The 25613-nt window shown below is 41.4% G+C and overlaps 1 protein-coding gene across 1 annotated transcript; it reads left to right on the top strand.

Annotated features, from left to right (window-relative positions):
• Positions 1 to 3751: 3751 nt before the first annotated feature.
• On the top strand, positions 3752 to 4891 carry LOC149024232 (uncharacterized). The gene has a single exon (XM_089143438.1). The coding sequence runs from the start codon at positions 3752 to 3754 to the stop codon at positions 4889 to 4891; it is 1140 nt and encodes a 379-aa protein (XP_088999564.1).
• Positions 4892 to 25613: the final 20722 nt, after the last annotated feature.

Below are 25613 nucleotides of genomic sequence, written 5' to 3' on the forward strand. Positions count from 1 at the left end.
GATGATCATATGTCATTCCCATGACTGATCCTCAAATCCCTGCCGTTCTAGAGTGGATCTCCATACACTCTATGACTTTGTGAATCTCTACAATATGATTTTGAAGGGAAATCAAGTGTAATCTCCATGATTGAATATCCTTTCTATGTTTTTGATTTCTAAAGCATGCTAGAATCATTCCCATGATTATTTCTATCTAAGATCTACTATTTCTTTTCCTTTCTAGAGTGAATTCTCATTCTCTCTAGTCTCTTCGTATAATTCACGGATTGATTTGGTAAAACCTAGATTTTGATTAATTTAGACTTCTACTCTAATGGTCATTGTTGATGCTTAATCTATGCTAGATAGTCTTAGTCTACTATTCTAGAGTTTCCCTTAAAATTTTGGACTGTTTCGAATCCCATAAGTTGAGTTTCGGATCAAAGTTTAGGGTTTCTGTCAGTACGTAACACTGGGGTCGATTAGACTGAGCGACCTAATTGAGCTACCCACAATCTTGGGGACAGAAAGTTTGGTCAGTTTTGGTCCGTTTCACTTCCAATCTTTGAGGGTTTGTTCCTAATGCTTATCCTATGTTTGTTTAGGGTTTAATTGCTAAATTTGGACCTGTCCTCTTTCTTTTCTCTAGAATTCTTTGAAGTTAAATAAGGTAAGGACGTTTTGTTCCCTAATAACCTAAAATACATGTTTACTTGTATTTCATTCAGATCGCATGATCCAACTACTATTCTTATAATTTTCTTATAAGTTATATTGTTGCTGTAATTACTTTAACAACAGTAGGACTTGCTCATGTAATTAAATTGTTATTTTGATCATGTATGATTGGTTACTTCCTTATGTATTGTTTCTTCAGTTGTGCTTATGAATGACTGATTTAGAATGTGATTGCTTAAGTGTAATTGGGGAATGGGGAATGTCCTTTTGATGTTTCTGTCTTTGGACACCAATGGAGGTGGTATGGGACACTTTCCTATGGTGTCCCTTGACACTTTTCCTGATTATTGGTTGACATAGCTAGGACTTGTCTAGCAGTGTTTGGCTAGGATTACTCTGTTATATCAGACCTGATTGGGAATGGAATTGAGATCAAGTAACCCGTGGTCACAATGGGGATTTGTGGGGCTCAAGACTGGTAACCAACCCGTAAGAGGACATGAGAGCTTCTCGTTTACTATTTGTGGATGACCAATTGGGTTGACAAGTCTGTAGTCCGAGTTGATTGTAGCCATAGGATACGCTGACTCTAGTTAGAAAGATACCAGAAAGGATCACGAGAGGCGAGGAATGGAAGTATCTAACCCTTAGTTGATATAACTAAGTAGAAGACTTGCATTGGGTTAAGTTAAACCCTGACATGCACCAATACTCAGACCAATGGTGATGTGAGAGAGTAGTGACCTAAACCCTAGGCATGGAATGTGAAATCCAACCCTAACCCTAACTCGGAAACCCTTTTGTTTGTAGGTCCGAAGACCTGAAGTGAAGGAAGAAGGCAATTATGGGCCATCTCAATGGAAGACATGGTGTTTGACCCAAAACCCATGGAAATTGATGATGGAGTCCCATACTTGGAAACCTTGTCAAAGTTGGAGAAGAAACTGCACCTTGAAGAGAAGAGCTTGGTTGATGGACTTGTAGCCTTGTTGGACATGGTTTGAAGGGATCCCTCAATGCTAGGTGAGTTGCTTGTTGAGTTGGGAGAAGCCCCATTGAAAATTTTTAGGTTTTGAGCTCAAATTCCTTGATCTGGGCTTAATTGTGAACTTCTTCTGATTTTTAGGGTTTTGATGCTCTATTTAATGGGACTACATGGTTTTCAGCCACACTTGTTTCTAAAGCCTTTGGAGAATGTGGGAAACCTCTCTGATGCCCTCTCTCTTTGGTTTTGTGGAAGATCCTTTACGAATTCTCAAGTTTTTTGGCGATTATTCTTCATTAAGGTTAGTCACTCATACTATTCAATTGATCTACTCTTCTATTGATTTCTTCTCATCTTTGTGATTATGAAGATGGTTTTGTATCCTTACAAATACCTCTTTTTCAATCTTTGTACTTATGAGTGAATCTAAGTAGCCGAAGGATTGGTCCAGTTGGATCTTTCAGTAGGAAATTTCCCAAAAGAATCGACTATTCGAGCAAACTTCTTGGTGGTTCGGGATCTTCCCGCTTATAACATGATTTTGGGAAGACCCTCATTAACAAAACTGGGCGCTGTGGTCTCGCTTTCCCACTGACATTGGAATCGGGCAAATAGTTTCAGATAAGAAACTCTCCTAGTAGTGTTATGTGGCCTACCTCAAAGACAAGGAAGGACCTAAAAAAGCCATGGCCTTACCTATTGAGGTAAGGGATGATCGGGACGAAGACACCATGTAGAGGGGAGAAATTGGAACGTATATGCTTGCAGCCCGGAGATGAAGTGAAGTTTACTCAGATCAGATCTGAGCAACCTGAGTCTTTCAAAGAAGAATTGACAACTCTCCTTCGGGTAAACATAGATGTGTTCGCTTGGTCAGCAAATGACATGCCAGGAATTGATCAAGTTGTGGCTGAACACCGACTATGGATCAATCCTGACTTCAAGCCTGTAATCCAGAGAAGACGAAACTTCTCGATTGAGAAGCACAAAGCTATCAGAGGGGAGGTCGAAAAACTCGATAAGTCTGGTTTTATCGAGCCCATTGAGTGTCCAACATGGTTAGCCAACGTAGCAATGGTGAAAAAGTCCAATGGAAAATTGAGAATGTGTATTGATTACATAGACCTCAACAAAGCTTGCCCGAAAGACTGCTATCCCTGCCACGGATAGATCTTTTGATTAATGCTACTGCCGGGTATGAAACATTAAGTTTTATGGACGCTTATTCTGAGTATAACCAAATCCCGATGAATAAGGAAGACGAAAGATTCACGGCATTTATGACCGATCGGGAGAGCTATTTCTATAAGGTCATGCAGTTCGGTTTGAAGAATGCAGGAGCTACATATCAGAGAGCTGTAAACAAGATTTTTAGCAATCTAATCGAGAAGAACATGGAAGCATATGTAGATGATATGCTGGTAAAAAGCCTCCTAAGGATATGCTACATTGAGGATCTTCGGGAAGTATTTTTCGTCTTGAGAAAATACTAGATGAGGCTGAATCCGAAAAAGTGTGCCTTGAAGGTATCGTCAGGGGAATTCTTGGGGTTTATGATTTCCTAGAGAGGAACCGAGGCAAACCCCGCCAAGATACAAGCATTGATCGGCATGAATCCCCCGAAGACTTCGAGATATACAATGCTTAACCAGGCGAATTGCTACTCTGACCCGATTCATCTCACAGTCAGGGGAAAGATGTTTACCTTTCTTCAAGGCATTGAAGGACCTGAAGGGAAGTAAAGAGGCCCGTTGGACGGAGGAATGTTAAAAGGCATTAGATGAATTAAAAAAAAAAAGACTCAGGCAGCCACCACTACTTTCTCGACCCGAAAAAGGCGAAACTTTACAAATATACCTAGCTACATCACAGTTGGCAGCAAGTGCAATCCTCATCCGGGAGAAACAAAGAAAACAGTCGCCTATTTACTATGTGAGCCATGTACTCTTGGATCCCGAAACAAGGTATTCGGCAATCAAGAAGTAGGCATTGACCCTCATGATAGCAGCCCGAAAGTTAAGACCTTATTTCCAAGCTCATCTAATCGAGGTGCTAACCAATTTCCCCTTGAAGAAGGTACTTTCTAAACCAGATTTATCAGGAAGAATGGTCGCATGGTCAATCGAGTTAGGAGAATTCCAGGTGGATTTCAAGCCCAGAACAGCTATAAAGGCACAAACCTTGGCCGATTTCATATTAGAATTTGTAATCCCGAATGAAAGGGAAGAAGAACCTGCCTTGTCCATTATGTGGCACATTTATGTCGATGGTTCCGGCAATAAAGTTGGTTCGGGAGCAGGTGTTTTGTTAAAGAGTCCGGGAGGATTTTTTATCCGATATGCTTTGAGATTCGGGTTCCAGGCAAGTAACAATGAAGCCGATTATGAAGCTCTCATTGCAGGACTCAGATTAGCAAAGGCTTTAGCAGTGGCCGAAGCAACAATATATAGCGACTCCCAACTCAACGTCAATCAAGTAAAAGGGGAATATGGAGTAAAAGAGCCACGCCTACAGAAATACCAGGAGCTCATCCAAACCCTAAGAAAGGATTTCAAAGTTATTCAAATATGTCAAATACCTCGAAAGGAGAATTTGGTAGCAGACGAACTCTCAAGATTGGCGAACGCTAAAGAAAAAACATTAGAACCATCCGTCTACATTGAAGAGTTAAGTTTCCCGAGCACAAAGGTTGAAATCATTTCGTATATTGAAAGCAAAAGATGTTGGATGGATCCCATCATTGAATATATTCGGGATGATAAACTCCCCGAAGATTTGAAAGAAGCTCGATCAATCAGGGTTAGTGCGGCGAGATACACCATCCAACACGGAAGATTATACCAGCAATCCTTTGCAGGACCCCTGCTTAGGTGTGTTGGACCAAAGGGGGCCAAAACTACATTGGCCAAGGTTCATGATGGTATTTGCGGCGGACATACGGGTGGACATGCTCTAGCACATAAAATCCTCCATCTCTACAATACCTATATGATTGATCATCGAATGTCATCAGTGGCATGTCCTCAAAGTAACAGTCAAGTAGAAGTTACAAACCGAACGTTACTTGACGGAATCAGAAAAAGGCTTGAGACCAACAAAGCCTTATGGACTAAAGAACTCCAAAATGTCCTATGGGCATACCGAACAATAGTCCGAACTCCTACTGGTGAAACTCCGTTCATGCTAACTTATGGTTCGGAAGCATTAGCACTAGTCGAGGTAATGGCGGGAACCGTTTGGGAATGAGAATTTGAAGAACAGGCAAACAAAAAAGGTATGTTTGACAGTCTCGAGTTAATAGATGAAGTTCGTGCTCAAGCAATAGCATCATGACGAATATGATGCAGCAGCAGCAAGCCCAGTTCAATCAGATGATGGCTGGTTTTGTGACTCTTAAGGAAGAGAATTGCACAAGTCGGCAAGGTAACCCAGGTGTGGCAGCCCCGTATGTGGAGAGGTTCACTGGAACCCCGCATACCAGGTTGATGGAGAGCTTCTTGAAACTGCAAGTGCCATCCTTTACCGGTGTATCAAAGGATGTTCTGTTCCCTAACCGATGGCTAAGGGAACTAGAGAAGGCCTTTCGGCACTTACAATGTACTGATGCCCAAAAAGTACTCTTCGCCGAGCGAAGCTTCAGCAAGGAAGCGGATGCATGGTTGACTTCATCTCACCCTATTCTCGAAGCCCTCCATGCTGGTGTTGTCTATTGGGAAGTATTTAAAGAAGCCTTCTGTAAGAACTATTTCCCTGAGGCAGTTAAGGATGCGAAAGAAACAGAGTTTATGGCATTAGCTCAAGGTTCCTTATCAGTGCTGGACTATCAGCAGAAATTTGAAGAGTTGTTCTTTTTCTCCCCTGATTCGATAAAGCCCGACAATGCGAAAGAAAAGAAATTCTTCAAAGGACTGCGGCCATCTATAAAGGCATATCTCACCATCCTCCCTCTTGAGACCTATGCCCAAGTAGTTCAGAATGCTAAGAAGTTGGAAGAAGCTGAAAGAGAAAATGCGCATGTCCAGAGGCCTTGGCAGCCTAGGCACCCCAGTCTTGTGGATCTCATCGAGCATCATTTTGTGAGACCTACACCATATCCCACTCCTACCTTCTAGCCAAGGAGTGTGGGTTAGAGTTGTAGTGCTACTTATGTGGGTCCTCGTGGCCAACCTAGTGGAGCTCGACCTACGGGATTTGTGCAGCCCCTACGGCTAGGTATGGTGCACCATCGGCCTGCATTCCAAAGACCTCCAGTGGCAGCTACTTCAGTGGGACCAAAGGATCTTGTTTGCTTCCTTTGTAAGCAACACAGTCATTTTGCTCGCTTTTGTCCGAAGGAGCCTGCCCAGCCTAATGCTTCTACTCCAGTAGTGAGAAATGCTCATGTTCCTGCCCCTGCCCCTCCCTCTGGCAAAGTATTCAGCATATCTGGTGCTGAACATGACCGTTGTCATGAAGTCGTCACAGGTACATTGTTAGTTGCTTCTTTTCCAGCATTTGTTTTGTTTGATAAGGGTGTTTATCTAGTTGTTTGTCAATTAGTACCCCTGTTGGGTCTGCTGTTAAACTAGATAAAGTGTTAGAAGAATGTCCTGTGTTAGTTTGTGGAAAGAACTTGAAGGCAAATCTAGTGTTGTTTAATATGAAGGATTTTGATGTAATCTTGGGAATTGATTGGTTGACATCCTAAAATGCTGTAATCTTGTGCTCTTCGAAGAAAGATTCAGTTTCAAGGGGAAGGAAATTCAATTTTCAAGTTCCAAGGCAAGAAGGGAAGAGTTAGCAAGAAGACTTTGACCGCTTTAATGCAAGTCCACGCTTTGGTGGAAAGTGCTTCACCTAGAAGCAAGGTCAAAGAAGGGAAGAGACTTGAAGAAGTCAGTGTTGCTTGTGATTTTGCTGATGTGTTTCCAGACGATCTGTCATAGAGAAGTTGAGTTTTCCGTAGACTTGACTCCTGGAGCGTCTCCGGTATCTAAAGCCCCATATAGAATGGCACCTAGCGAGCTAGAAGAGTTGCAAACACAACTGAATGAGCTCTTAGAGGGAGGTTTTGTGCAGCCAAGTGTATCACCTTGGGGAGCTCCAGTCATGTTTGTGAAGAAGAAGGAATGTAGCATGCGTCTGTGCATTGATTACTGGGAGTTTAACAAACTGACAATCAAGAATAGATACCCACTGCCCCAGATTGATGATCTTTTTGATCAGTTGAAAGGCACGGCTATGTTCTTGAAGATTGATTTGAGGTCTGGGTATTATTAGTTGAATGTGAAGTCAAGTGATATCTTTAAGACAGCGTTCAGAACTAGGTATGGACATTATGAATTTAGAGTTATGCCTTTTGGTTTAACCAATGCTCCTGCCTTGTTCATTGACCTCATGAACCGAGTATTTCATGATGTGCTCGATAAGTTTGTAATCGTCTTCATTGATGACATCTTGATCTACTCGAAGAATGAGGAAGAGCATGTGAAACACCTGAATTTCACATTGCAAAGGTTGAGAGAAAAGAAGCTCTATGCTAAGTTTAGCAAGTGTGACTTTTGGCTCTCAAGGGTGGTGTTTCTTGGTCATGTTGCTTCGGCCGAAGGTATCCATGTTGACCCGAAGAAAGTGCAAACGGTTACCGATTGGGAAAGACCGAAGACCGTGATTGAGATAAGAAGTTTCCTTGGATTGACGGGATACTATCAGAGATTTATTGAGAACTTTTCTAGGTTGGCTGCTCCTATGACTAAGCTAAATAGAAAAGAAGAGAAGTTTGTGTGGACCAAAGCTTGCGAGAAGAATTTTGAAGAGCTGAAGGTTCGATTGACTAGTGCTCCGGTTTTAACTATACCTGATAGTTCAGGTGGGTTGACAGTCTACACTAATGCTTCCAAGATCAGTTTGGGTTGCGTGTTGATCCAACATGGTAAGGTAGTGGCTTATGCCTCTCGGCAATTAAAAGATTATGAGCAGAACTACCCCACTCATGATTTAGAGCTTGCCGTTGTTGTCTTTGCTTTGAAGATTTAGAGACATTACCTGTACGGTGAGAAGATCGCTATCTTCACAGATCATAAGAGTTTGAAATACTTCTTCACACAGAATGATCTGAACATGAGACAAAGAAGGTGGCTGGAGTTGGTCTCTGACTATGATTGTGACATCCAATATCACCCAAGTTGTGAAACCCAGCCCTAACCTTGACCCGGGAACCCTGTTGTTTGTAGGTCCGACAACCCGAAGTAAAGTAAGAAGTCAGTTATGGGCCATCCCAATGGAAAACTTGGTGGTTGGCTTGGAATCCATGAGTGTTGATGTCAGTGTTCCATTTATGGAAACTGCACCCTGATGAAGATGGAATTAGTTGATAGACTTGGAGTACTCTCTGGCTTGGTTCGGAGGCATTTCTACCTACTAGGTAAGTCACTTATTGTATGTGCAAAACCCCTTTATGTTTGATTTGAGCCTTCATTTCCCTGTTTTGGACTTGATGTCCTAATTGGTCGACTCATTGGTCGACTGGCCCAGTCGACCAATCCAATCGACCAATGAGATCTGGTTTTGTTAATTAGGTCTTTGGTTGCTCTATTTAAGTCCAATCTCGAGTCTACTTCGTGTTTTCTGCCTCCAAACTCTTTGGAACGTACCAGAGCCCTCTGCAAATCATCTCCTTGCATCCTTGGTGATTTTCTTGACGGATTTTCGTCAAAACTCGTGTTTTTACACAAAAAGGTATGTGATTATCCTCTTCTATGTTTCATCTTTGATTCTCATTATTTTTATTTCCTTTTCTGATTGAGGACAGTAGTAGTGATGTTGTATCTCTGTTGCAACCATCACTATACTCTTTCCCTCTCTTTTCTTAAGGATCTAAAGCTTGGTGGATGATCTTCATCAAGATCATCACTCGCTTTTGAAGTAAAGCTTGTATTCATTCTCTTTCCTTATTTAGATCGATGTTCTTTAGTCTTAGATCTAATTTTCTTGAAGATCTATGCATGTTTTTCATGATTCCTTTATCACAAACAGTGATCCATCATCCTATTGTTCTTGTACATGATTTTTACTATGAATTCTTCAAGAACCATAATTGATCTAATTATGGTAACTTTTTGTTTCCTACTTTGTAACTTGAAGACTTGATTTGATTAAGTGTTTTGGAGTCCTCTATATACTACCATACTGCCATTGTAGTTTCCCCCTTGTTTAGTACCCTTTTGAACCACCAAATTCGGTTTTATATTCTAAAAACTCTGATTTTTTAAGGCCACTTGTCTCGTTGGTCGACTCATTGGTCGGTTGAGGCAGTAGACCAATCCAATCGACCAATGAGTACAACAACCTCGTATTTGGTCTGTTTTGGATGTTTTGATATCTTTCCTTCTAGGTATCTTCCCTAACATGTTATATATACTTGTTTAGGACTTTCTTCCCAAGTTTAGTCAAGTCATACTTGATTCCCTAAGATCCTTTGCGAGTTATATAAGGTAAGGATGGTTATTTCCTTAACTACATAGATTGCATGTTCTAGTTTCTATATTTGAATCTTTGGTTTATTTCTTTAATTATATCCTTATAATAATATACTACTGATGCATTACCTTGATTACAGTAGCATTACTTGTTTATACTAAATTGATTCATGTGTGATTTACTTACCAAATATATGCAAGTTGGATGTTATTATTGATTTCTTTCCATATAAGAAGTTACCATATATGTGACATGATGGAATTATGTTTGTGAATGATTAAGTATAGTTTGGAAAGGGGAGGTGTCCTTTTGACACTTCTGTCCTTGGATAACTACGGGAATATTATGGGATGTTTCCGAAGATGCCCTTTGGACACCTTCTAAACTGTTGGATGACATATTTAGGACTGTCTAGTAGTGTTTGGCTAGGATGTCCTGTTATGTCAGACCCTAATTGGATGGGTATTGAGACCGAACGACCCGTGGTAGCAATGGGGATTCATGGGTGCTCTAGACCCGTAACCAACCCATGAGAGGACAGGAATTACATTGTGGGGGCCATTTATTTGTAGGGTTGCATATGGATAGACTTTGGCACATGGGCGCTCAAGACCGGTAACCAACCTGTGAGGGGATGTGAGAGCTTCCCGTTACCATATGTGGATAACCAATAGGGTTGATGAGTCTGTAGTCAGGGACTATGAGGATTCTAGTGTTAAGGATGCCGGAAAGGATCGCCAGGGGCAAGGAATGGACGTATATGGATCTCACTTGATGTAACTAAGTAGGAGACTTGAATTTGGTTAGGCTTTGACCTTGACATGCGCTAGTACTTAGACCAATGGTGATGTGAGAGAGTGGTGACTTAACCCCCAACCATGGAATGTCCCGAGGGATGCCGAACCCACTACCAAAAGACGTTGTGTGATGAGACCTTCCTAAAGAAGTGCGGTGCTATGACTTAAAGCATGTCTGCCAATAGAGACCAGCATACATAGAGTTAAAATCATATTACATCATGTGTTTCATATCATATAGCATTTTACTCTGCTTTTAAATCCTGCCATTTATGTTGTTATGGATTTACTGCCTTACTGGGTTTCTTTGAAACTCATTCCTTTTGTACAATGTATTGTTAGATTTCTCTATAGGTTTTGAGTATCATGACTGCTTGTTTGAAGAAGCGCAAGGAGAAGAGGCATATCTCCAGGAAGGTGATTGCGGTTACGACAATTACACTGAAGATTCCGCGGGTGGTTATGGTGCGTACGATGCTTAGTCCAACCATAGAGTGGAAGCGCCCTTGCGCCATTTTTGAGATTTATACTTATAGGCTTGTTGTCTATAAGATTGAGAACAATTTAGTTACTTATTGTACCTATTACTGGGATTAGTTTTCATTCCTTTTCCTTTTCTTTTAGTACTATTTTTCCGCTGGTTGTAGAGTGGGATTTTGCCTCACATTACTTATTGATTTAAACAGTCTGATTGTCTTTCATACTCTAATGATATATGACTTATTCTTTCCTTATTTGGATCTTTTGTCTATCTTTTGCACATTGATTACTTATGTTCATGATTATGTTATTGTTTATGTGGGAGGTTGATTACCTCGATACTTGATCTTCGGGGCTGTGGATCACACACTCGGGTATGCCAGGTAGGGTACCGGCTGGGTGGATGTGACAGAGTGGTATCAGAGCCCAAAGTTCAAGGAAATCCTAACCACAAAAAACAATAACGGAACATTCCTGAGTCATAGATCTGAAATGACTCCTCTACTCTTAGAAGTGAATAATAGAACACTTGGATTAGAAACTTAACCAATGAAGCATAACTGAATATTTCTGAATAACATACCATAATTATACTTAAACAATTGTCACTTAATGTAATGAAAGAAAAGTGCATAATACACAATAATAAAGCGAAACAAAGTGAACTTCATTAATTTCAAAAGTTTTTACAACGGTTACATCAGATAATGCATAAATGGAAATCCTAAAGTACAATCTATCTAGGTGATCTCCTCTGATCTCTGAAAGCTCTGAAGTCCTCTGCTAGCTGAGTCACTTGATGCTCTATCCTATCCTTCTGTAACTCCATCCTCTCATATATCTGCTCCTTTTGACCTCCATCCTCTCCAGCATGGAAGTCATCGATCTCATCTGTGCACCGAGATCTGAAGTCTCTAGAACTGCATAAGACAGGCCACCTGTCTCGAAGTGTGATGAAGGAGGAATCTCGTGATGCTCCGGCTCAGCCTCGTGCATCTCTGTGTCATCTCCGGCCTAATCATCACTATCAGGACCGACATCCTCTCCTCCATCCTCAGACTCCTCCTCCTCCTCTGTCTCCTCATCATCCTCACTCTCTGGACCAAGAGATCTCACTGTCTGTTTCAACTTCATTTGTCGGATAGTCCTAGTCCTGATCGTATATCCCAGTGAACCAGTGTCCACCGGTGTATCCTCGAAACTCACTCCGAAGTGCCGGAAGATCAAAGTCAGTAGCCTCCCATAGCAAAGGTTCCGCATGCTAGGCCGCAGTACCAGATCCAGCATGACCTACTGAATGATGTAAGAAAGGTCTATCTCGAAGCCCATGTAGATGCGGTAGATAACCAAGGCCTCCATCACTGTGACCCGATGGTGATGTCCAACCTTCAGCATAATGTTTCTGCCGACAATGTGACCGATAATCCGTGCCGAGTCTATCATCCGCCCACTATTCCACGGAGTGTGGCATCGGCGATCATCCCATAGCGTAGTACATATCTCTTGCAGCTCGTACGGCATCAAGTAACTGTCTATCCCTGCTCCCGCAGGTATCCACAAGCACTGCTGTGGGTAGTAAGGAACCCGTAGGATCTCAGCCAATGAACTCGTAGAGAAGCGGATCCGTGTCTGAAGGACCCTGCTCCTGAGGACTAGCCGAAGAGGATGTCCTAGACCTCTAAACTCCTCTGTAGATGTAAGGTTGCTAAAGAACAACCTCACTAGCTCCGGATATACCGGCAAATCCTCGGTGAAGAGATGTGTTCACTCCATAGTGTCGAGCCTCGGCCGAATCCTGAACACTCTGAGCTGTCGAAGGTGAAGTAGATGTCCAAGCTCGATACAACAGTAACTGAAGTAGGCCTCGTACAAGAACTCGGCCTGGGGAGTATCGAATCTGTCTAGTCGCTGAACTACCTGTCTAGGCTCTGAAGGAACCTGACCTCTACCCCTGAGTGCCCCTACTATACGACCTCGTCCTCGCCCTCCTCTCTGCATGGTGTATGTCTGTGGAAGAGACAAAAGACATTGCTTGTTAGTACCATTTCAAGACTTCAACCGAAAGGGTATTTTCGTCATTCTTCGGAAAATTTCAAATTCGGGGAAAATTCAATTTGAGGATACTAGCATGTGCACAATACTTGGAATTGCATGAGCAAGAAGATTATTTGAAGAGAATCAACCGAAAACTTGGTTAAAAGTTTAAAATTCAGCAAGAAGAATTTGGGGATTTTTGCAAATTAGGTCAAAATTGGATTTTTGAAAAGTTGAAATTGGTTAAATCAAACTATATGGACATATCTACAATATCATCTTGAGCATGTAGCATTTGATTTCGTGCGAAAACTCCAAGCGGTTTGTGTGAAATCGAAATTTTTCTAAAGTTAACGATTTCGGTACGAAAACGTTGTGAAAGTGCTAGAATATGTTAGAACTTGTTGTCTATGCATGTCATTGTGTTTAAAACCTAGGGAATATGTTTCTAAGTATTCCTAAGCATGATTTTTAACATTGGATACAAGCAAAACATAGTTTCTATGGAATTTCAAGAATGAGAGATTGTATATGAAAGAAGAAATGAGAGATTTACCTTGTATATGATGAATGTGTGATGTAGTATTGTTGTTGAAGCACTAAAACACCTCAAGAACACTTGGAAGAACTCTAGAAGACTTTCCCCAGAGCTCTCTCATGTTTTGGAATGGTTAGAATGAAGTTAGAATGAGGAAATGAGGCTTAAAATGCGAATTTTCGTATTCTGTGAGCATTGGTCGACTCATTGGTTGACTGGGCCAGTCGACCAATCAATCGACCAATGGACAGAGTGACCTCATTTTCTGCTGAATTTTTGGAAAATGTGATTTCTGTACTATGGATTATTGTTTAATGACTATATGAATGTATTTAAGCATGATTTAAAATTTCAAATCATTTGGACTTGTGGATTATGATGAAACTTCGAAATTCGGTGTTTTTAGTTTTTACAGAATGGTTACTCTGAGAAGTGGACGTGGTGGATCCAGTAGCAATGGTGGTCATGATGAGATACCTCATGGAGGTGGTGAGATACCCAATGGTGGTCATGATTAGCTGACCAACAATGACAATCAGGGTACCCATGACATACCCGGTGCCCCGAATGTTGGAAGCTTTCGTAATATTGCAAATATCATGGGCAATATGATGCAGCAGCAAGCAACCCAGTTTAACCAGATGCTGACGGGTTTCATGACTCTGCATAATGAGACTCGTGCTGGAGCTAATGTGAATCCTCATGCCGCAGTTCTGAATGCGGGAGGTTTAGCTTGGACTCCTCATACTCGCCTGAAGGAGAGTTTCCTGAAACTGCAAGTGCCCACCTTCACTGGAGTGACCAAGGACCCCTTGTTTTCTAACAAGTGGCTTCATGAGTTGGAGAAGGCTTTTCGACATCTGCAATGTTCTGAAGCCCAAAAGATTCTGTTTGCTGAACAGAAGTTGCAACATGAAGCTGACGCTTGGTGGACCTCCACTCGGCCTGTTTTGGAAGGTTTGCATGCGGGTGTTGTAACTTGGGAGTTGTTCAAGGAAGCTTTCTGCATGAACTACTTTCCTGAGGCGGTGAAAGATGCGAAGGAAGCCGAATTTATGGTTCTTACGTAGGGATCCTTGTCTGTGTTGGAGTACCAATAGAAGTTTGAGGAGCTTCATTTCTTTGCTCCTGATTCTCTGAAGCTTGACCTCACCAAGGCAAAGAAATTCTTTAAAGGACTGTGCCCTGCCATTAAAGCTTACCTCACTGTCCAACCTATAGTGAGCTATGCCCAAGTGGTGCAGAACTCGAAGAAGTTTGATGAAACTGAGAAGGAGAATGCACGTGTACAAAGGCCCTGGCAGCCTAGGAACCCTAGTTTAGTGGATCATAATGATCGGCACTTTGTGAGACCTACACCCTACCTCACTCCTGCTTTTCAGCCTAGGAGTGTAGGTCGAGGCCCTGGTTTTCAGCAGCCCGGCCAGTTTAGGCAGTATGGCGGGAATCGACCACCAGTGAATGCAAATGCTAGGCTTGTAATTGCGAATCCTAGGCCTTTGGTTCAGAAGCCCCCTGTTGCAGCTACCCCAGTGGGACCTAGCAATCCTGTTTGCTTTTTCTGTAAGCAAGCTGGTCATTTTGCTCGTGCCTGTCTGAAGCGACTTGCCCAGCAGCCTACTCCTGTGGTGAAGAATGCTCCTGCTCCTCCCTCTGGTAGAGTGTTCAGTATTTCCAGTACTGAGCAAGATGCAAGACATGATGTGATTACAGGTACATTGTTAGTCGCTTCTATTCCTACATTTGTCTTATTTGATACGGGTGCATCTCATTCGTTCATGTCATCTGCATTCATCAAGAAGACTGACCTAATCCCTGAGAAATTATCTAGTTGTTTATTGATTAGTACACCTACTGATCTTGTTGTGAAACTAGATAAAGGGTTAGTTAAATGTCCTCTGTTGATTGGTGAAAAGAACTTGGAAGCTAATTTGGTACTTCTCGATATGAAGGACTTTGATGTCATTTTGGGAATTGATTGGTTGACAGCCCACAAAGCTGTGTTTCTTTGTTCCTCAAGAAAGTCCGGTCTTTGAATTTCAAGGTGAGAAAAGAAGGGTTTGTAAGAAGATACTGTCGGCACTGATGCAAGTCTATGCCCTAGTGGATGATGCTTCATCTGAAGGCAAGAGTAAAGTGGAGAAAAGAGTTGGCTGTGACTTTGTTGATGTCTTCCCTGATGATCTATTGGGAGTGCCTCCAGATAGGGATGTTGAGTTTTCTATTGATCTCATCCCTGATGCCTCTCCGGTATCTAAGGATCCGTGTAGGATGGCTCCTACTGAGTTGGAGTTACAAAACCAGTTGAATGAGCTCATTGATAGAAGTTTCTTACAACCTAGTGTGTCACCTTGGGGAGCTCCGGTTTTGTTCGGCAAGAAGAAGGATGGTAGTATGCGTCTATGCATCGACTACCGTGAGTTGAACAAGCTGACCATCAAGAATAGACCCGCTGCCCATAATTTATGATCTCTTCGATCAGTTGAAGGGTGCAGCTGTGTTCTCAAAGATTGACTTGAGATCTGGATATCACCAACTGAAAGTGAAGCCAAGTGATATCTTCAAGACAGCCTTCCGAACAAGGTATGGTCATTATGAGTTCAGAGTCATGCCTTACGATTTGACTAATGCTCCTGCATTGTTCATGGACCTCATGAACAGAGTATTTCATGATGTGGTTGATAAGTTTGTGATTGTCTTCATCGACGACATCTTGATCTATTCGAAGAATGAAGAAGAGCATGCGAGCCATCTAAGTTTCACTTTGCAAAGACTGCGAGAAAAGAAGCTGTACGCCAAGTTTAGCAAGTGTGATTTCTGGCTCAAGAGAGTAGTATTCCTCGGCCATGTGGTTTCAGCTAAAGGTAATCGTGTCGATCCTGAAAAAGTCCAAGCAGTGGCTGATTGGAAAAGACCGAAGACGGTTACGGAAATAAGAAGTTTCCTTGGATTGGCGGGTTACTACAGAAGGTTTATTGAGAACTTTTCTAGGTTGGCTACTCCTATGACTAAGCTGACCAGGAAAGAAGAGAAGTTTGTTTGGTCTGACGCTTGTGAGAAGAATTTTCAAGAGTTGAAGGATAGATTGACAAGTGCCCCGGTTTTGACTATACCTGATAGTTCCGGTGGTATGACAGTCTATACTGATGCGTCAAAGATTGGTTTGGGTTGTGTACTGATGCAACATGGTAAGGTCGTAGCCTATGCTTCTCAGCAATTGAAAGATTATGAGCGGAATTACCCCACTCACGATCTAGAACTTGCCGCTGTTGTCTTCGCTTTGAAGATTTGGAGACATTACCTTTAAGGTGAGAAGATTGCCATCTTCACGGATCATAAGAGTTTGAAATACTTCTTTACCCAAAAGGAGTTGAACATGAGGCAAAGAAGATGGTTGGAACTAGTCTCTGATTATGATTGTGATATTCAGTATCACCCCTGGTAAGGCAAACGTTGTTGCTGATGCTCTTAGTAGGAAGAATCAGAAGGAGACTTTGGATTTGAATACTTTGAGTCTACCCTTGTTGTCTTCTTTTGAGAGTTTGGATTTGGAAGTTGTCCCTGAGAATTCTGATTTCGTTATTTCTGCCATGACGGCAAGATCTAGCCTCAGAGATAGGATTGTTGCCTTGCAGAGTTCTGATCAAGAATTTAAGGACAAAGTTGAGAAGATTTCTTCGAATCCTGAGTCGGACCCAGACTTCGGTATATCCATGGATGGTGCTTTATTGTTTAGAGGTAGACTGTGCGTGCCAGCAAATGAAGAAAATAAGAAGAAAATATTGAAGGAAGCACACCAGTCAGTCTTGACAGTACACCCTGGAAGCACCAAGATGTACAAGGACTTGAAGGAACATTTTTGGTGGATTGGTTTGAAGGCTGATGTTGATAATTTTGTTGCTAAGTGTAAGACTTGCCAACGTGTGAAAGCCGTTCGTCAACCCCCATCTAGATTACTTCAACCCCTTCCTATTCCTAGTTGGAAGTGGGAGGATATCTGTCACATCCACCAAGCCGATACCCTACCTGGCATACCCGAGTGTGTGATCTACAGCCTCGAAGATCAAGTATTGAGAAAATCATCCTCCCACATATACAATAACATAATCATAAACAGGAAATAATCAAGGTTTAAATATTATAAACAAGATTTAAATCAAGAAATGAATAAATAATATAATCAGTGCGGAAAATGATACTAGATATCCGTAGATATCAAAAGAGTAGAGTGAGGCGGAAACTCACTCCACAAATACAGCGGAACGCAGTACGTAAGTCTAAAAGGAATTACAACTGAAACAATAGAAATAAGAATAACTAAACTTAAGAGTCTTCTATCCTATAGATGACATCTTCAAAATAGTGGACTTCGACAATCCAACGGAGATGCTCCAACACCACGTTGCCTCTAATCGTAGTACGCAACTTAATCGCCTGATGGATGATCAGAGTAATCTTGATTGTCGCCAACACCTTGCGTGTAGTACGCTTCAATTGCTTGCACTTCATCGTACCGTCCGTCATAGTAGTCAGTACCTGTAGAATAGTCTAACAAAAGATTGTACCAAAAGGAATGAGTTTCAAAGAAACTCAGGGCAGTTAATCCATAACAACTTAAATGGCAGGATTTCAAAGCAAAGTAAAATGCTATATGATATTAAACACATGATGCAATATGATTCTAACTCTATGTATTGGTCTCTATTGGCAGACATACTTTAAGTCATAGCACCGTACTTCTTTAGGAAGGTCTCATCACACAACACCTTTTGGTAGTGGGTCCTGCATCCCTCGGGACAATCCATGGTTGGGGGTTAGGTCACCACTCTCTCACATCACCATTGGTCTAAGTATCGACGCATGTCAGGGTCAAAGCCTAGCCAAATGCAAGTCTCCTATTCAGTTACATTAAGTCAGATCCAAATACGTCCATTCCTCGCCCCTGGCGATCCTTTCCGGTATCCTTCACACTAGAGTCCTCATAGTCCCTGACTACGGACTCATCAACCCTATAGGTCATCCACATATGGTAAACGGGAAGCTCTCACGTCCTCTCACGGGTTGGTTACCGGTCTTGAGCGCCCATGAATCCCCATTGCTACCACGGGTCGTTCGGTCTCAATACCCCTCCGATTAGGGTTTGACATAACGGGACATCCTAGGCAAACACTACTAGACAGTTCTAAATATATCATCCAACAATTTAGGAAGGTGTCCAAAGGGCATCTCCGGAAACATCCCATACTATTCCCGTAGTTGTCCAAGGACAGAAGTGTCAAAAGGACACCTCTCCTTTCCAAACCATACTTAAGCATACACAAGCATCAATCCATAGCATCACATATATGGTAACCTCATATATGGAAAGAAATCAATAATAACACATAACTTGCATATATTTGGTAAGTAAATCATACACGAATCAATTTAATATAAACAAGTAATAATACTGAAATCAAGATAGTACACCAGTAGTATAACATTGTAAGAATCTAATTAAAGAAATAAACAAACAAGATTCAAATATAGAAACTAAGATATGCAATCTATGTAGTTAAGGAAATAACCATCCTTACCTTCTATAACTCGCAAAGGAATCTTAGGGAATCAAGTAAGACCTTGACTAAACTTGAGAAGAAAGTCCTAAACAAGTGTATATAACATATTAGGAAAGATACCTAGAAGGAAAGATATCAAAACATCCAAAACAGACCAAATATGAGGTTGTTGTACTCATTGGTCGATTGGATTTGTTGCCTCAGTCGACCAACCGAGATAGTGGCCTTCAAAAATCAGAATTTTGAGAATATAGAACTGAATTTGGTGGTTCAAAAGGGTACTAAACAAGTGGTAAACTACAATGGCAGCGGTAAACTACAATGGCAGCATACTGGTATATAGAGGACTTCAAAACACTAATCGAATCAAGTTTTCAAGTTACAAACTAGTGAACCAAAAAGTTACCCTAATTAGGTCAATCATGGATCTTGAAGAAAGCATGGTATGATCAAGGATAAAGAACTAGAGAATGATAGGTTAAAAATCTTGTAAAGAAAACACAGCGATTGACTACTAATATGATCAATAAAATAGATCTAAGAAGATCAGAATTTGAATCAAAAGGTAAACGAAGACAAGATCATGATTTAGAACATGGTTCCTTCAAAAGCTTGCAATGATCCTGATGAAGATCATTGCATTAGCCATTAATCCTTAGGAAATCATGAGAAATAAGTAGAGAGATGTTTGTAACAGAGAATGTAGCATCTTCTCTACTGTCTCAACCCAAAAAGGAAAGAAAAATCAAAGATTGAGAAGAAGAAGAGAGTGTAGACATACCTTTGATGCAGGAGGAAGAAGATTACTTGAGTTCTTGCGAGAGATCAACCAAGGATGCAAGGAAATTGATTGGAATGAAGCTCTGACTCGTTCCAGAGGGCTTAGGAGGCAGTGGAGATGAAGTAATCCTGAGATTTGGATTTAAATAGAGTAGCCATGACCTAATTAGCAAAAACAGAACCCTTTGGTCGATTGGTCCAGTCGACCAATCAGGACAGCAAGTTCAAAATGTGAATTTGAAGGCTCAGATCAAGTCCAAACATAAAGGGGTTTTGCACACACCTAAAGTGACTTACCTAGTAGGTAGAAATGCCTTCGAACCAATACAGAGAGCACTCCAAGTCCATCAACTAATTCGATCTTCATCAGGATGTTGTTTCCATAAATGGAACACTGACATCAACACTCATGGATTCCAATCCAGCCACCAAGTCTTCTACTGAAATGGCCCAAAGTTGACTTCTTGCCTTACTTCGGGTTGTCGGACCTACTTTAACAGGGTTTCCGGGTCAAGGTTAGGGCTGGGTTTCACAATATCTCTATGGACTTCGTGACTAGCTTGCCTCGGACAAGTAAAGGCAATGACACTGTGTGGGTGATTGTTGATAGGTTGACCAAATCAGCCCATTTCATTCCTATGAAGATCACTCATACTCTAGATAAGCTAGTTAGGCTATATGTGGACAATGTGGTTCGTCTGCACGGAGTGCCAATGAGTATTGTCTCTGATCGTGATCCTAGGTTTACCTCAAGGTTTTGGAACAGTTTGCAGAAGGCCTTGGGAACCCAATTGAATTTGAGTACAGCTCATCACCCACAGTCGGATGGACAATTTGAGCGAACAATTCAGACCTTGGAAGACATGCTCAGATCCTGTGTTGTGGATATGGGTGGTAATTGGGATGAACACTTAGCTTTGGTTGAGTTTTCCTATAACAACAGTTATCAAGCAACAATACGCATGGCTCCATTCAAGGCTTTGTATGGTAATACTTGTAGGACACCATTGTACTGGACTGAGACGGGTGAAAGAAAGGTCTTAGGTCCTGAAATGATTGAAGCTACAAGTGTGATGGTTGATATGATCAGAGAAAGGATTAAGTCTACCCAGTCAGACAGAAATCTTATGCAGACAAGAGAAGGACTGATTTAGAATTTCAAGTTGGAGAGAAAGTTTTCTTGAAAGTTTCACCATTGAAGGGTGTGATGAGATTCAATGTTAAGGGTAAGCTTAGCCCTCGTTTCATTGGACTTTTTGAGATTTTGGAGAAGGTTGGACCTGTTGCTTATCGATTGGCATTACCTCCGCCTCTTGCTGGAGTTCATAATGTGTTTCATATTTCGACGCTTCGGAAATACATAGAGAACCCGGAACACATTTTACAGCAAGCACCTGAAGGACTTAGTGCTGAACTTACCTATGATGAAGAACCGGCCGAAATCCTGGATAAGAAGCACAAACAACTACGGAATCGCACCATTCCCTTGGTGAAGATTCGGTGGAAGAACCATACCTTTGAAGAAGCTTCTTGGGAGAAGGAAGAAGATATGAAGGAGAAGTTTCCTCACCTTTTGGAAGCTCAGTTACGCTTTCAATTTCGAGGACGAAATTTCTTTAAGGGGGGAGAATGTGTAACCAGCCCTAACCTTGACCCGGGAACCTTGTTTGTAGGTTCGACAACCCAAAGTAAAGCAAGAAGTCAGTTATGGGCTATCCCAATGGAAGACTTGGTGGCTGGCTTGGAATCCATGAGTGTTGATGTCAGTGTTCCATTTATGGAAACTGCACCCTGATGAAGATGGAATTAGTTGATAGACTTGGAGTACTCTCTGGCTTGGTTCGGAGGCATTTCTACCTACTAGGTAAGTCACTTATTGTGTGTGCAAAACCCTTTTATGTTTGGATTTGATTTGAGCCTTCATTTCCCTGTTTTGGACTTGATGTCCTGATTGGTCGACTCATTGGTCGACTGGGCCAGTCGACCAATCCAATCGACCAATGAGATCTGATTTTGCTAATTAGGTCTTTGGTTGCTCTACTAATTCCAATCTCGAGTCTAATTCGTATTTTTTGCCTCCAAACTCTTTGGAAAGTACCAGAGCCTTCTACAAGTCATCTCCTTGCATCCTTGGTGATTTTCTTGACGGATTTTCGTCAAAACTCGTGTTTTTACACAAAAAGGTATGTGATTATCCTCTTCTATGTTTCATCTTTGATTCTCATTATTTTTATTTCCTTTTCTGATTGAGGACAGTAGTAGTGATGTTGTATCTCTGTTGCAACCATCACTATACTCTTTCCCTCTCTTTTCTTAAGGATCTAAAGCTTGGTGGATGATCTTCATCAAGATCATCACTCGCTTTTGAAGTAAAGCTTGTATTCATTCTCTTTCCTTATTTAGATCGATGTTCTTTAGTCTTAGATCTAATTTTCTTGAAGATCTATGCATGTTTTTCATGATTCCTTTATCACAAACTGTGATCCATCATCCTATTGTTCTTATCCATGATTTTTACTATGAATTCTTCAAGAACCCTAATTGATTTAATTATGGCAACTTTTTGTTTCCTACTTTGTAACTTGAAGACTTGATTTGATTAGTGTTTTGGAGTCCTCTATATACTACTATACTGCCATTGTAGTTTCCCCCTTGTTTAGTACCCTTTTGAACCACCAAATTCGGTTTTATATTCTAAAAACTCATATTTTTTAAGGCCACTGTCTCTGTTGGTTGACTCATTGGTCGACTGAGGCAGTAGTTTAGGACTTTCTTCCCAAGTTTAGTCAAAGTCTTACTTGATTCCCTAAGATCCTTTGCGAGTTATATAAGGTAAGAATGGTTATTTCCTTAATTACATAGATTGTATGTTCTAGTTTCTATATTTGAATCTTTGGTTTATTTCTTTAATTAGTTCCTTATAATAATATACTACTGATGCATTACCTTGATTACAGTATCATTACTTGTTTATACTAAATTGATTCATGTGTGATTTACTTACCAAATATATGCAAGTTGGATGTTATTATTGATTTCTTTCCATATAAGAAGTTACCATATATGTGACATGATGGAATTATGTTAGTGAATGATTAAGTATGGTTTGGAAAGTGGAGGTGTCCTTTTGACACTTCTGTCCTCGGACAACTACGGGAATATTATGGGATGTTTTCGGAGATACCCTTTGGACACCTTCCTAAACTGTTGGATGACATATTTAGGGCGGTCTAGTAGTGTTTGGCTAGGATGTCCTGTTATGTCAGACCCTAATCGGAGGGGTATTGAAACCGAATGACCCGTGGTAGCAATGGGGATTCATGGGCACTCAAGACCGGTAACCAACCCATGAGAGGACAGGAATCACATTGTGGGGGCCATTTATTGGTAAGGTTGCATATGGATAAACTTGGGCTCACGGGCGCTCAAGACCGGTAACCAACCCATGAGGGGACGTGAGAGCTTCCCGTTTACCATATGTGGATAACCAATAGGGTTGATGAGTCCGTAGTCAGGGACTATGAGGATTCTAGTGTGAAGGATGCCGGAAAGGAACGCCAGGGCGAGGAATGGACGTATCTAGATTTGACACTATGTATTTAAGTAGGAGACTTGCATTTGGCTAGGCTTTGACCCTGACATGCGCCAGTAATTAGACCAATGGTGATGTGAGAGAGTGGTGACCTAACCCCCAACCATGGAATGTCCCAAGGGATGCCGGACCCACTACCAAAAGGCGTTGTGTGATGAGACCTTCTTAAAGAAGTACGGTGCTATGACTTAAAGCATATCTGCCAATTGAGACCAGCATACATAGAGTTAGAATCATATCACATCATGTGTTCATATCATATAGCATTTTACTCTGCTTTGAATTCCTGCCATTTATGTTGTTATGGATTTACTTCCTTACTGGGTTTCTTTGAAACTCATTCCTTTTGTACAATGTATTGTTAGATTTCTCTACAGGTTCTGAGTATCTTGACTGCTCGTATGAAGAAGCGCAAGGAGAAGAGGCATATCTCCAAGAAGGTGATTGCGGTTACGACAATTACACTGAAGATTCCGTGGGTGGTTATGCTGCGTACGATGCTTAGTCCGACCATAGAGTGGAAGCGCCCTTGCGCCATTTTTGAGATTTATACTTATAGGCTTGTTGTCTATAAGATTGAGAACAATTTAGTTACTTATTGTATTTGTTACTGGGATTAGTTTTCATTCCTTTTCCTTTTCTTTTAGTACTACTTTTCCGCTGGTTGTAGAGTGGGATTCCGCCTCACATTACTTATTGATTTAGACAGTCTGATTGTCTTTAATACTCTAATGATATATGATTTATTCTTTCCTTATTTGGATCTTTTGTCTATCTTTTGCACATTGATTACTTATGTTCATGATTATGTTATTGTCTATGTGGGAGGTTGATTACCTCGATACTTGATCTTCGGGGCTGTGGATCACACACTCGGGTATGCCAGGTAGGGTACCGGCTGGGTGGATGTGACACAAATAAAGAAAATGTAGTTGCGGATGCTCTTAGTAGGAAAGGTCAAAGGAAGGAATTGAACTTGTATGCTTTGAGTCGGCCTTTGTTGTCGTCGATGGAAAAGTTTGGTTTGGAAGTGGTCCTTGAGGGTTCGGATTGTGTTCTTTATGCCATGACAGCAAGATCCACCCTTAGAGATTGGATTGTTGCTTTGCAGAGTTCTAATCAAGAGTTGAAAGAGAAGATTGAGAAGATTGCCTTGAATTCAGAAATGGACCTTGCTTTTAGTACGTCCTTAGATGGTACTTTATTGTTTAGAGGTAGACTTTGTGTACCAGCTGTTGTAGAAATCAAGAAGGAAATATTGAAAGAAGCACACCAGTCAATCTTTACAGTACACCCTGGAAGTACCAAAATGTACAAGGACTTAAGGGAACATTTTTGGTGGAATGGTTTGAAAGCTGATGTTGAAGACTTTGTTGCCAAGTGTGAGACTTGCCAACGTGTGAAAGCCGTTCGTCAACCTCCGTCCGGATTGCTTCAGCCCCTTCCTATTCCTAGTTGGAAGTGGGATGATATCTCCATGGACTTCATGACTAGCTTGCCTCGGACAAGTAAAGGAAATGACACTGTGTGAGTGATTGTTGATAGGTTGACCAAATCAGCCTATGTGGACAATGTGGTTCGTCTGCACGGAGTGCCTGTGACTACCTGTTTCGATCGTGACCCTAGGTTCACCTCAAGGTTTTGCAATGGTTTGAATCTGAGTACAGCTCATCATCCACAGTATGATGGACAATCTGAGCGGACAATTCAAATCATGGAGGATATGCTTAAATCTTGTGTGATGGACATGGGTGGAAATTGGGATGAACACTTAGCTTTAGTTGAGTTTGCCTATTAACAACAGTTATCAAGCAACAATAGCCATGGCTCCATTTAACGCTTCATATGGTAACACTTGTAGGACGCCTTTTTATTGGACTGAGACGGGTGAAAGAAGAGTCTTGGGTCCGGAAATGATTGAATCTACAAGTGCAATGATTGACATGATTATAGAAAGGATCAAGTCTGCCCAGTCTAGACAGAAATCTTATGCCGACAAGAGAAGAACCGATTTGGAATTTCCAATTGGAGAGAGTTTTCCTTAAGGTATCACCTATGAAAGGGGTGACAAGATTCAATGTGAAAGGAAAGCTTAGCCCTCACTTCATTGGACCTTATGAGATTTTGGAGAAGGTTGGACCTGTAGCATACCACTTGGCCTTGCCCCCATCTCTTGCTGGAGTTCACAATGTGTTTCATGTTTCGATGCTTCGAAAGTACATAGAGAACCTAGAACACATACAACAAGCACCCGAAAGACTTAGTGCCGATCTTTCTTATGATAAAGGACCAGCCGAAATCCTAGACAAAAAGGACAAGCAGTTGCGGAATCGCACCATCCCTTTGGTGAAGATTCGGTGGAAGAACCACACCCCGGAAGAAGCTTCATGGGAGAAAGAAGAAGACATGAAGGAGAAGTTTCCTCATCTTTTTGGAAGCAAAGGTACGCTTTCAATTTCGAGGACAAAATTTCTTTTAAGGGGGGGGGGGAGAATGTAAAATCCAGCCTTATCCTAACCCTGACCCGGCCCGGATTTTGTACTATTGTAGGTCCGAAGACCCGGAGTGGAGGTAGAAGAGACTTGTGGACCCTCATAGTTGAAGATTCGGTTTTTGATCCAGAGCCTATGGACATTGAAAATGTTGCCCCTTACTTGAACACATTGTCAGTGTTTAGTGAAAATCTGCGCATCGAAGAAGATTAAATTAGTTGAAGCACCTATTGAACTCC

This window comes from Hakea prostrata, chromosome 2, assembly GCF_041222555.1.
Source record: "Hakea prostrata isolate BN-2017 chromosome 2, UWA_Hpros_2, whole genome shotgun sequence".
NCBI classification, from domain to species: Eukaryota; Viridiplantae; Streptophyta; class Magnoliopsida; order Proteales; family Proteaceae; genus Hakea; species Hakea prostrata.

What these genes read in the sequence shown, in the direction of transcription:
- LOC149024232 (XM_089143438.1), top strand. Translation starts at nt 3,752, where the DNA reads ATGGTCGCATGGTCAATCGAGTTAGGAGAATTCCAGGTGGATTTCAAG.